Here is a 12,437-nt window from a genome sequence, read left to right on the forward strand (position 1 = left end):
AAATTCATGAAAGACTTGGTGACAAAGAAAATATCCATGGATTGTGAAACTATCAAGATGACCCACCAAGTTAGTGCAATAGTGCACTCAATGGCTCTGAACCTAGAAGATCCCGGTGCTTTCACCATTCCTTGCACCATTGGGAGTGCAAACTTTGCAAAAGCTCTATATGATATGGGGGCAAGTATAAACTTAATGCCCTACTCAGTTTTCAAGACTTTGGGTATTGGGCAACCAAGGCCGACTTCCATGAGATTGCAAATGGTGGATAGAACAATGAAGAGACCACTGGGTATAATTGATGATGTTCTTGTCCGGGTGGACTAATTTATCTTGCCAGCTAATTTTGTGATCTTGGATTGTGAGGTAGATTATAAGGTTTTGATCATATTAGGAAGACATTTCCTTGCAACTGGGAAGGCCTTAGTTGATGTGGAAGCAGGGAAACTCACATTCCGGGTGGGTGATGAGAAAGTGGTCTTTCATGTGTGCAAGTCAATGAAGCAGCCCAACAGTTCTGAAGTGTGCTCTTTTGTGGATCTTGTCACGGCAGTGATAGTTGATGATACTTGTGCAATGATCAATGTGGAGGACCCTCTAGAGGCGGTATTGTTGAATCTTGATGTAAATGAGGATGAAGGCCGGGTGGAGTGTGTCAATGCTTTACATGGAATGGGATCTTACTCTTATGAGCCTCGGAAACTCTCTTTGGATCTTGAGAATAGGAAGACTCCACCAACAAAGCCCTCAATCGAGGAACCTCCCATATTAGAGTTGAAGCCTTTGCCTCCATACCTCAAGTATGAATTCTTAGGCCCTAGTTCAACTTTGTCAGTTATTCTTTCCTCTTGTCTTACTAACATGCAGGTAGATGCCACTTTGGCAGTGCTCCAAAAATAGAAGAAGGCAATTGGATGGACTTTAGCTTATATTCGGGGAATAAGGCCCGCCTTTTGTATGCACAAGATTATTCTTGAAGATGATGCAAAGCCCTCCTTGGAACATCAAAGGAGGTTGAACGAGGCAATGCAAGAAGTTGTGAAAAAGGAGGTGATCAAGTGGTTGGATGTCGGGGTTGTGTACCCCATCTCTGATAGCTCTTGAACTTCGCCGGTGCAATGTGTGTAGAAGAAGGGTGGTATGACCGTGGTTACCAATGCGCAAAATGAGTTGATTCCTACCAGGACTGTCACCGGGTGGAGGGTGTGTATGGATTATCGCAAGTTGAATAAAGTGACCCGCAAGGATCACTTTCCATTTCCTTTTCTTGATCAAATGCTAGATAGACTTGCTGGGAGTGCCTTCTACCATTTCTTGGATGGGTATTCTGGGTACAACCAAATTTTGATTGCTTCGGAAGATTAGGAGAGAACAACTTTAACTTGTCCGTATGGCACATTTGCCTTTTCTAGGATGCCATTTGGTTTGTGTAATGCACCAACTATATTTCAGTGGTGCATGATGGCCATATTTACCGACATGGTGGAGGACATTTTGGAGGTATTTATGGACAACTTCAGTGTTGTGGGTGATTCGTTTGATGAATTTTTGAAAAATCTTGATAGAGTGGTTGCCCATTGTGAAGAAACCAACCTTATGCTTAATTGGGAGAAATGTCACTTCATGGTTAAGGAGGGCATATTCCTTGGCTATAAAATTTCAAAGCACGGTATAGAGGTGGACAAAGCAAAAATTGAAGCGATTTCAAGGCTCTCTCCCCCTACTTCAGTCAAGGGAGTTAGAAGCTTTCTTGGGCATGCGGGGTTCTACCGGAGATTTATCAAAGACTTTTTGAAGGTAGTGAATCCCTTGTGCAAGTTATTGGAAAAAGATGTCAAGTTCATGTTCAATAAGGGTTGTATGCAAGCCTTCGAACTTCTCAAGTACAAGTTGACCACCACTCCTATTATTACCGCACCCAATTGGAGCTTGCCTTTTGAGCTCATGTGTGATGCGAGTGATGTTGCAATTGGGGTGGTCTTAGGTTAAAGAGTGAATAAAATGTTTCATCTGGTGTATTGTGCGAGAAAAACAATGAATGATGCTCAAGTGAATTACACGGTGACTGAAAAAGAGTTGTTGGCTATTGTGTTCGCAATGGAGAATTTTTGGCCTTATCTCATGGGTGCCATGGTCATAGTTCATACCAATCATGATGCACTCCAATACTTGATAACGAAGAAGGATTCCAAAGCTAGGCTGATACGATGGGTCTTGTTACTTCAAGAGTTTGATTTGGAGATTATGGACCGGAAAGGGTGTGAAAACCAAGGGGCGGACCACTTGTCCCGCTTGGAGGAGGAGGGGAGGCCTTGTGATGGCCTAGAGATCAACGATTCATTTCCCGATGAGCAACTCCTTTCTGTGTCAATGAATGGTATGCCATGGTTTGCGGACGTTTCTAATTTCCTTGTGACTGGTATTGTCCCGTGTGAGCTCTCTTCTAACCAAAGTAAGAAGCTTAAACGAGATAGTTTGGACTTCTATTGGGATGAGCCGTACTTGTTTAAAATCTACACTGACGATGTGATCCGGAGGTGTGTCCCAGAGGAGGAGCAATTGAGTATCTTAGAGGCTTGTCATTCCTCCCTCTATGGTGGTCATCATGGTGGGGCGAGGACTGCTTCGAAGGTTCTTAGTTGTGGGTTTTACTGGCCAACTTTGTACAAGGATGCGGGTGATCTTGTGAAGAGATGCGACGAATGTCAAAGAGCGGGTGGAATTTTGAAGAAGGATGAGATGCCTCTTAAAACTATTCTCGAAGTTGATATTTTTGATGTGTGGGGCATTGATTTCATGGGCCCGTTTGTTAGTTCATGTGGCAACACATACATCTAGTGGCAGTTGACTATGTTTCGAAGTGGGTTGAGACCGTGGCTTTACCCAATAATGAGGACCGCAGTGTTGTTGTGTTTCTCAAGAAGAGTATTTTTACTAGGTTTGGCACTCTTCGAGCAATCATAAGTGATGGGGGGTCTCATTTTTTTAATAGAGATTTTGAAACTTTGCTTGTAAAGTATGGTGTCAATCACAAAGTTTCTACCTCTTATCATCCTTAGGTGAGTGGCCAAGTTGAAATCTCAAATAGGGAAATCAAGAGTATATTGTCAAATATGGTCAATGCAAATAGGACCGATTGGTCAAAGAAATTGGATGATGCTCTATGGGCTTATAAGGCTGCTTATAAGACTCTGATTGGTATTTCTCCGTACCGGTTGGTGTTTGGGAAAGCTTACCATCTACCACTTGAGTTAGAGCATAAGGCCATGTGGGCTTTGAGGAAGCTGAATCTTGAATGGGATGTGGCAGCAAATCTTTGTGTGGAGCAGCTTAATGAACTTGATGAATAATGATTTCATGCCTACTCTAGTTCGTCCTTGAATAAGGACAAGATGAAGTACTTTCATGACAAGTATGCTCGTGGCAAGGAGTTCAAAGTGGGTGATTTGGTTCTTTTGTTCAATTCTCGGTTATGTCTGTTTCTGGTAAAGGTAAGTTGAAATGGAGTAGACCTTTTGAAGTGGTACTTGTGACTCCTTTTGGTGCACTTGACTTGAAAAACAAAAATGAAGAGGACTTCAGAGTTAATGGGAACAGAGTCAAGCACTACCTTGGCAAAATTGATGACAGCCACGTGGTGGGACTGATCCATCTAAAGGGATTTGATGGTAACCTGCATCGTGCCACGACGTTAAATCATGTGCTTCTTAGGAAGCAACCCATGTGCCTTTATTTTTGTTTTTCTTTGATTTTCCTTTTTAGTGTAGGATTTGCTTTTGGACTAACTGGTTGTGAGATATGTGTAGGGTTGTTTTGATATAGTGCAGGACCAAATTGGAAAAATGTTGCACTCTCTGAAGTTTGGACTGCTGCCACAATACATTTTTTGCGGCCGCAATGGCCTTGTTGCGAGGGCAAAATTTCATTGCGGTCTGCAGTGTTGAATGATAAAAAGTGGAGGTTCTCTGAAGATTGTCACCGCGACCGTAATGCATTTTATGCGGTCCGTGGTGCCCTACCGCGGCCGTAGAGCATTTTTTGCGGTCCGCAATGACGTACTCCCCAGTGCTTCATGTGTTTAAGTACCGAGGACCTCCCCATTCCTCCCCAGGTAACATGGGTCCCAGGTCCTTTTTCGATAAATAGGACCTCAGGCCTTCATTTACACTTTTCGCTCATTTGCTTTCTAAATAGAAAAACTACTTTTCACCACGCCTTCTTTGCACAAATTCAATCGCTGATTCTCATTCATCTTTACTGCATCTCATTACTGGTACTTTTAATCTTTCCCTAGCCTTTAACTTTGTTTTATTTTCTTTTAATTCATTAGTTGTACTTCTTTTCCTTCCCTTTTCTTTCAATCTATAGCGTAGGGTTACATAATGTTGTTTAGATTAGGGTTAATTAGTGAAAAATGATGATTAACTACCTAGGGGGTTTGTAACATGTGAATTTAGGCTAAAAATGAGAAAAATGTTGAAACCCTAGGTTGGTGTTGCTGAGTTATGTTTACTACAACCGCGGTGGATTTTCCGTGGTTCGCGGTGTGAATTTCTGCGGTCTGCGGTACTAAAACTTCATAGAGGTAAAGTTTGAGGACCGCGGCCGCAGTTGATTTTTTGTGGTCCGCGGTGCCTTACCGCGGATGCACATCATTTCTTGCGGTCTGCGGTGCCCTTTATCAGAGAGTGGTATTCTGAACCCCACTTCAATGTGGACCGCGGTGCCATTTTGTGCGGTCCGTGGTGGTTCCTTTGCGGCCGCACTGCTTTTTATACGGTCCGTAGTCATATGTTTACAATTATATTCTTTACTGTTTCTCTTGGTACTATGATACTAACAAATACTAAATAAATTATCCCTGCAGACAATGGTTAAATTATGAGGTGGAGGTGAAAAATAGAAAGGCAAAGAAGAGTCCTCCCGGGGTAGGGGATGAGGTATGATCAAATTGACCCCCCAAGTCCGGAAGGCAATTAAGGACACCAGAAAGTCAATAAAGGCTACAGATATATATGATTCTCATTCAGAGGGAAGTGAGTATGTACCCTCCCGGGAGGCATCTGAGTCTGAATCAGTGTCGGAATATGTAGCTAACTGGCCGGAGAGGCATAGATTGAGAGATGTACCTGCACTTCAGGGCTCTCCTATTGCTCAAGCTTCATTCTGAGTCGTCTAAGGGCTCAGCAGAGAGCAATGACAGTGCAAAATCTACTTCACCCACAGCTTCAACACATGTGAAGGATCCCATTGAAGGGGGAGAACCCTAAACCGGGGGGGTGGAGAGAACTAGAAACCAGGAGGCTTGGTAGGATAGATTTGTTAGTGAGATAGCATACCACAAGTTCCGAGAGTGGTGGCCCGAGAGGAAATTGATACTTGAGCAAAAATTCATTAAGAGGGACCTTCTACCTCACAACCCTAATGTGAAGAGGCAATTCAGAGAGAGACCGGGCTGGGAATATTTTACAAGCACAGTCGAGGAGGCAAATTAGCACCTAGTCAAGGAGTTCTACACTAATTTTGCCCATATCAAAAAGGGCACTAAAGTGACGAAGGTGCAGAATTTAACAGTGAAGTTTGATGGGAAGACAATCAATGACTACCTGGGCTTTCTGGAGGAAGATGAATCCATATACTTAGAGAAGGTAGCATTGGATGAGGCAACCCGTCCATGGTTGACAGAATACCTGGCACTCTCGGGTACCACCCCAGCATGGTTGATATTAGGAGTCCCGATTTTGAGAAGGACTTTAAACTTTGAGGCAAAGGGGTGGGAGACTTTCGTATGAAGCATGATGGACCCCACTACTCATGAGAACTCTCTGCCTGTCTCCAAAGCAATATTGGTGGCCTCTATCATGGCGGGGTACCCGATCAACATCGGGAATGTTATGTTGAGGGTGATCACACGGGTGGTCAATGAAGGTGATAGATCATACCTCTTCCCAAATTTCCTGACAATGTACTTTGAGGACCAGGATGTGGAGAAAAGGAAGTTTGATGTGAAAGTGAAACGGAAGATGCCTTTTTCCTGGTACAGCCTCAAGGGTGATGACGACCCCAAAGATCCTAAAGGTAAAGCCATTACTTCTACTGGCCAGTCTGAAGAGCCAGTAGTAGTAAAACTTCTTCTCAGCCTCCCTCAGCCACACCAGATATTGTCCCAGGACCCCTCCAGATATTCCTTCATCCATAGCCTACCCTTTGACAACCCACCATTTGAGTCAAACCCTTGCCAGTATCAACAATTATATGCAGGCAGCTACGTCTAAGTTGTTTGTGCTTTCTACCTCGGTGGCAGCCCAGTACGTACCCCCACAGCCACAGGTTCCAGCCTCAGTGGAGGAGACTCAAAGAGCTTCTGGACAACCAGAATAAGCTCCTGGAGAACTAGAATTTGATATTGGAGGCTCTAGGTACTCATGGGAAAGCATTGAAGGAGCTGACAAAGGAAACAAAGAAATTGAGAAAGACTCGAACATCAAAGGAGTCTGTAAAGGAGTTGAGGGTAGAAGTGAAAAAGATGAAGGATATTGATCATTTGTCATTGGAGCTGATGTTGCATGAGTAGCCTCCAGTGGCTCAGACTGAGCCAGAGCAGGAACATGAGATGGAAAGGGCACTGAAGAGGAGGAGAGTGATCCCACAGACGGCTGATGCAGTGATAGAACTGGAGGACCCGCAGGGAGGTTCCTCTAGCTAGCCTCAGGCCTCTAGCCAGCCCCAGGCCTCAGAGCAGCCATAAGTCCCAGTGCAGGCACAAGTTACAGAGGTCGAGTCACAGGTTCCCGAGCAGTCCCAAGACCCAGGGACCCAAGCTCATGATCCCATGCAGACGGAGGTCCAATAGGGAGTTTTTCTTTACTCTCTATCTTTATCTTGAGATATTTTTGTTTAGTTAGCATTGAGGACAATGCTAACTTTCATTTGAGGGGGTAGCCCTATTTTGATGATATTGGGTTGTAAATATGATACTATTTTCGTTTTATTATGCTTTTTCACTTTTGGTATATATATAATTTTACCAGTTTATTTCACTTTTCGTACTTTGCAACCTTGGTCTGTATATAAAGTTACTTTCTAATGTATATATGCATTCCCTCTTATGTATATTCGTTTAAACCCCCTATTGTACATATTCAGTTTACTTTCCGCATTTTCTTTCATAGCTTCTTACTTCATTTGCGTAGCTTCTTATTTTGATTTTGAGTTTTGCGTTCAATAAGCCTTTGGTTTCTTAATACCACTGTTCTTTCCAATGGTGGAATTTGTGTGAACCGGGTGGCTCTTCCCGATGATGGATGGCATGACAACCTTATTAAAGGTTTAAGTCCGTTTTCTTTTAGTTTTTGTGTAAATAGTAGCTAATGAGTAATAGTGCCTCAAGCAAAGCGTCACTTGGGCCTAACACATTTGCCTTTGATCTTATGGTCAAAAAACAAATTGGTGTGTATAGGATAGTGACAGTTTTGACCTTGAGACTCTTGTGTTGGCCAATAATCATCAAGTGGTTTTTCGGTACCATTTGTGTTTCTCAAATCTTAGCTAAGGTTGTTGCGGGCCCCCGACTCTGTCTCTTTAGCAATCTTGTAGCTTGTGTGGTGAGAATTTGAATTGCAAGTCCAAGTCCCGTGCCATTAGTGTAGAACTTGCCCTGAATGTTTGTCTAGGCAAAATCCTAAGTGTAGTTTGACTTGAGAAGTGATTATAGGCTCTCTTTGATCCGAATGATATCTTGAAAACATCCATGGCCTACCAATGATAATATCCCTAGTCAACCCCTTTTGAGCCATCGACCTTTTTATTTCAAAGACCATGATACAAGCTTTTACCTGTTCTAAAAAGACCCTCTCTTGGCACCCGATCTTTCCTTAGCACAAGGCAAAAGCATAAGTTTGGGGGGAGAGACAAGGAATGCAACAAAGTGGTACAAAAATGAAGAAAAGTAAAGGCAGAAAAAGAAAAAGAAGGAAAAATCAAAAAAGTCAAAAAGAAAGAACAATGTAGAAGAAGTGAGGGGAGTCAATAAAAGTAAAATGATGAAAGGCATGGAAAGATTAGAAAGGAGAAAAAGGTTTGAAATGAACAAGAAAGAGTGACATTGTATCTCTCTAACCCCTAAGAAAGAAGTAATGACTCAAAAGTCAAGAGAATGTGTGCCAAAATGAAGCAAATGAAGTGCTTAAGGGAAGATCGAACCTACTTAGACCAAATATTTTCTACCCTGAACCAAAAGCCTTCACTATATCTCCACAAAAGCCCTATATGATCTTGAGTTGAATGAAGCTTACATTAGTGGTGACTCACATTAGGGGCAAGCTTATGGTGCTTAGAACCAGACTTGTGACTTTTCTTTGTGTGAGATGAGTGTGTTTCCACAATCCTCATTCTGAGTGCTACAATTTAAAAGTGAGGTTTGCTTAAAGGTGAGTGAGGAGTATGAATTTAGGTTCCACTATGACCAAAGTAGTAGAAAGAGTTTCCTTGATGAGTTGAGTCAACTCTTGATGCTCTTGTGTCACACTAAAATTATGGTGCTTAAATGGTTGAATGTGTTAATGATTCATTTAATTTGAGCGCAATTGTTAGTCCCAATTGATGCTAGATGAGGTCACTTTAGGTCAGCTGAATTTTCTTAGTTTTATTCTTAAGGAGGTGGGAATTACTTTGTTTATTTGAGGACAAACAAAAGCTTAAGTTTGGGGAAGTTGATAATTAGGGCTTCTAGTCTATTTTATACTCCTTTTTGCTTGAGTTTTGGACTAAAAATGTATACAAGTAATCCCAAAAGCTTACATGTTGTGCTTGTTTGTAGGGTTTGATCAAAAAAGTGACTAGTCAAAACCAGCTCAAAAAGGAGTGAAACCTACACAAGTACCAAGAACAAGACAAGGCACTGCTGTAGCATAAAATCCACTACAGCTGCAACAAACCCACCGCGGCTTCAGTCCATTTAGTGCGGTCCGCGGTGGAAAAGATCAGAGAGATGCACTTTTGGAAGCTCAAGCATTGTGGTTTGCGGTAGATTTTTCGTGGCCGCAGTAGCCTCTTTGTGGACGCAATCCATTTTATGCGGTCTGCGGAGAGGGGATTCAAAGAGCTGGGAGTTTTGAGGTTAGAAGCCATTGCTGTTCGTGATCCATTTTGTGCTGACCGTAGTGAAGCCACCGTGTCCACAGTGCATTTTATGCGAACCGAGGTGGCCAGATTCAGAGACTGAGCACTAGAGCTAAAAAGCCTCGCCGTAGTGCATTTTTCGTGGTCCGTAGTAGCTCCGTCAGGGGTATTTTGTCCAGAAAATTTGGCCTTATATAAATACTTTTTTTCATATTTTTAGGGTATCTTTATCTTATAAGAGCACGTGAACGGCGGTTTTAGTCCATTTTGAGTAATTTGTAGCTAGATTAACACTGAATCTTCAATATCTTAGTTTATAATCATATTATATAGGTTATTCTTCATCTAAATCTCTGATTTCTTCCATTATTTTGAGTAGCTAGACCCATTAGCTAGAGTTGTGGCTCAACCCTAGTGTGGTATTTGATGGGTCTTTTGTTCTAAGGCTTTGATGTTTATGGGTGGTTGATATTTGGACTGATTTGTGTTTTTCATGTTGAATTAGTGGTTGCAAACATTAATTTATGCCTTTTTGACTTGGGCTCTTCTTGAGAAAGAGAGCTTGAGTCAAGGAAAATTAGTCCAACAAGGAATTGGGGTGTATTCAAGAGATTGATAGCCCCAAATAAAGGGTTAAACCTAAAGATAGTAATATCCGACTTGAGCCTACATTGCTTGCACAATTTTGACACCCAATTGGTCTTGAGAAAGTCAATTAGGGCAAAGTCACTCAAGCTACCTAGAGGTACAGAGTGAGTAGTCTCGTGCATTGGCTATATCACAATCCCCAACATAACAACTTTGCCTTAGGCTTTAGATCCTGTCAAGTATTCACCTAGGAGAAAGTCACTTTCCTAGTGCCTCTTTAACCATTTAGAAAACCTTACAAGCATTCATGCTTAGTTTAATTTCGCATATCATTAGCATAAAATTAGAAGTAACAAACAACCAGATATGATTGGAAGTGTAATTAAGAGCACTACGCACTGCTAGTTTAGATAGTAATCCAAATCGCAAACATTCTAGCTCCTTGTGGATTCGATCCCAACCTTCTCGGGTAAAAACTGCATCGACCACTCTTGCCACTTTGTAGTGATGTAGGGTTGGACCTGATCATTGTGTCTTACTATTTCGCTTTCAGTGCAGGACCTATTTACTAGCTATCGCTTTTGCTTTGCATTTTTCTTCTGGATTTCATGTTGTTCCTATTTTTCCTACGATTTCTATGGTGATACTAATGTTGTCTCCTTTTGTCTTTTTGTTTTCTTGAGCCGAGGGTCTTTCGGAAACAGCCTCTATACTTCTTCGGGGTAGGGGTAAGGTCTGCGTACACACTACCCTCCCCAGACCTTACTAGTGGAATTTTACTAGATTATTGTTGTTGTTATTGTATATTTCTTTATTTTAAGTTATTTGCATGATTGTCATGTGAAAGTTACTAGTTTTCATGTTAATGGGATTAATTGAGAGAAGAATACTTATTTTATGTTGTTTGATATTTGAAATTGTGTTAAAATTAGAAGACATTTTTGTTCTATTTAACATTAAAGATATACTAATAATTTGAAGAAACAAATAACATTCTTTTCAATGGTATTATCGCTTTAGTATATATAGATAACAAATTTGATATTATGTCAATTTTTAAGATTCTTTACGCTATTATCCTAATGATTTCTAATTGTTTATCATCCTTGATTGTTTTTACTATGTCTAATTTGTCAAAGCTTGAGTTTGTGGCACTTGATATTTCTGGAAAGAATTACCTATCATGGGTTCTCAATGCTGAGATTCACTTAGCCGCTAAAGGCCTTGGTAACACCATTACTTAGGGTAATGAGGCATTAATCCAGGACAAAGCGAAGGTCATGATTTTCCTTCATCTGTTGAATATTTGACAATGAAAGATCCACTTGAATTGTGGACTGGCCTCAAGAAAATATATGATTACCTTAAGACTATGGTATTGCCAAGGGCTCTATATGAGTGGATGCACTTATGATTGCAAGATTTTAAGACCGTAAGTGAGTATAACTCTGTTGTATTTCGAATAACTTCCCAATTTAAATTATGTGGAGATGTTATGAATGATAAGGATTAGTTGGAAAAAACTCTTATGACTTTTCATGCCTCAAATATAGTATTATAGTAGCAATACCATGAAAGGGGTTTTAAAAAGTATTCTGAATTGATCTCATGCCTTCTGATGGTTGAGCAACATAATACCTTTTGCTGAAAAATCATGAAGCTTGTCCCACAAGGTTAGCCCCCCTTCCTGAAGCGAATATGGTAGCTAGACGTATAAGTCTGAAAAAAGACAGAATAATAATCACGGCCATATGAATCTACGTGGGCATGGCAATGGTAAGAGACGATATAATAGTCATCATCGTGGTGGTCATGGCAAACGAGAGAACAATATGGGTTATCAAAACAATACTTCAAGAGGCGATAATTGCCACAGCTGTGGCATGAAAGGTCATTGAAAAATTGAATATCGTGCACCTAAGTATTTTGTCAGGCTTTATCAAAACTCCATCAAAAGAAAGACAAATAATGTTGGATCATTTTCTACTAATGCCCCAGTGGAGTCTCACTTGACCTTTAAAAATAATTTTGAGGCAGGGCCTTCAAACAAAAATGATGACAATGCCGAGACAAATCTTACTTTGAATGATGATGATTCTGAAGGCCTCGATGATCTTACTCATTTGGAAGTTTGAAGACTTCTTTGGAGATCAAAACTAAAGTTTGATCATTTTACTGGGAAATGCAACTATGTTGTTATTTTTATTTTCAATGTTTTTTCTCTCGTTCTAAAGTTGTTTTTATTTTCAAGTAGTACTTAAGTTGTCTTATGTTGTTGTTGGTGGTGTTAGTTTTTCCGTATTTCTTATGATGTACTTTTTTTTATGAAGAAAATAAAATTCCCCGGTCTTCAATTGGATCCAAGATGAGTAATAGAGATTTATGTCTTTTGGATAGTGCTACAACTCACATAATATTAAGAGAAAATAAATTTTTCTCTTATTTGGTTATGAAATAGGCCTATGTTCATACAATATCTGGTAGTACAAAGCTAATTGAGGACTCTGGAAGAGCGGCCTTATACCTGGAGGAACGATATTAACTATTAATAATGCATTGTATTGTAGTAAGTCTCAAAGAAACTTGTTAAGTTTCAAATCTATTCGCCAAAATGGCTACCATGTTGAGACCTCTAACGAAGGAAAGGTTGAATACCTTTATATTACTATAATAAAAGCGGGGGAAAAATGTGTACACGAAAAATTACCTGTATTTTCTTCTGGGTTGTA

At 40.7% G+C, this 12,437-nt stretch overlaps 2 protein-coding genes across 2 annotated transcripts; both read left to right on the forward strand.

Annotated features, from left to right (window-relative positions):
- The first annotated feature begins 2,379 nt into the window (after nt 1-2,379).
- LOC138880070 (uncharacterized) lies at nt 2,380-2,838 on the forward strand. Its single transcript, XM_070159724.1, has one exon. It carries the CDS (start codon nt 2,380-2,382, stop codon nt 2,836-2,838), a length of 459 nt encoding a protein of 152 aa, XP_070015825.1.
- A 275-nt stretch (nt 2,839-3,113) lies between these two features.
- LOC138880072 (uncharacterized) lies at nt 3,114-3,817 on the forward strand. Its single transcript, XM_070159725.1, has 3 exons — nt 3,114-3,318; nt 3,492-3,668; nt 3,768-3,817. The coding sequence occupies exons 1-3, from the start codon at nt 3,114-3,116 to the stop codon at nt 3,815-3,817; spliced, it is 432 nt and encodes a 143-aa protein (XP_070015826.1).
- Nucleotides 3,818-12,437: the final 8,620 nt, after the last annotated feature.

This window comes from Nicotiana sylvestris, chromosome 10 (genome assembly GCF_000393655.2).
Source record: "Nicotiana sylvestris chromosome 10, ASM39365v2, whole genome shotgun sequence".
Taxonomy (NCBI): Eukaryota; Viridiplantae; Streptophyta; class Magnoliopsida; order Solanales; family Solanaceae; genus Nicotiana; species Nicotiana sylvestris.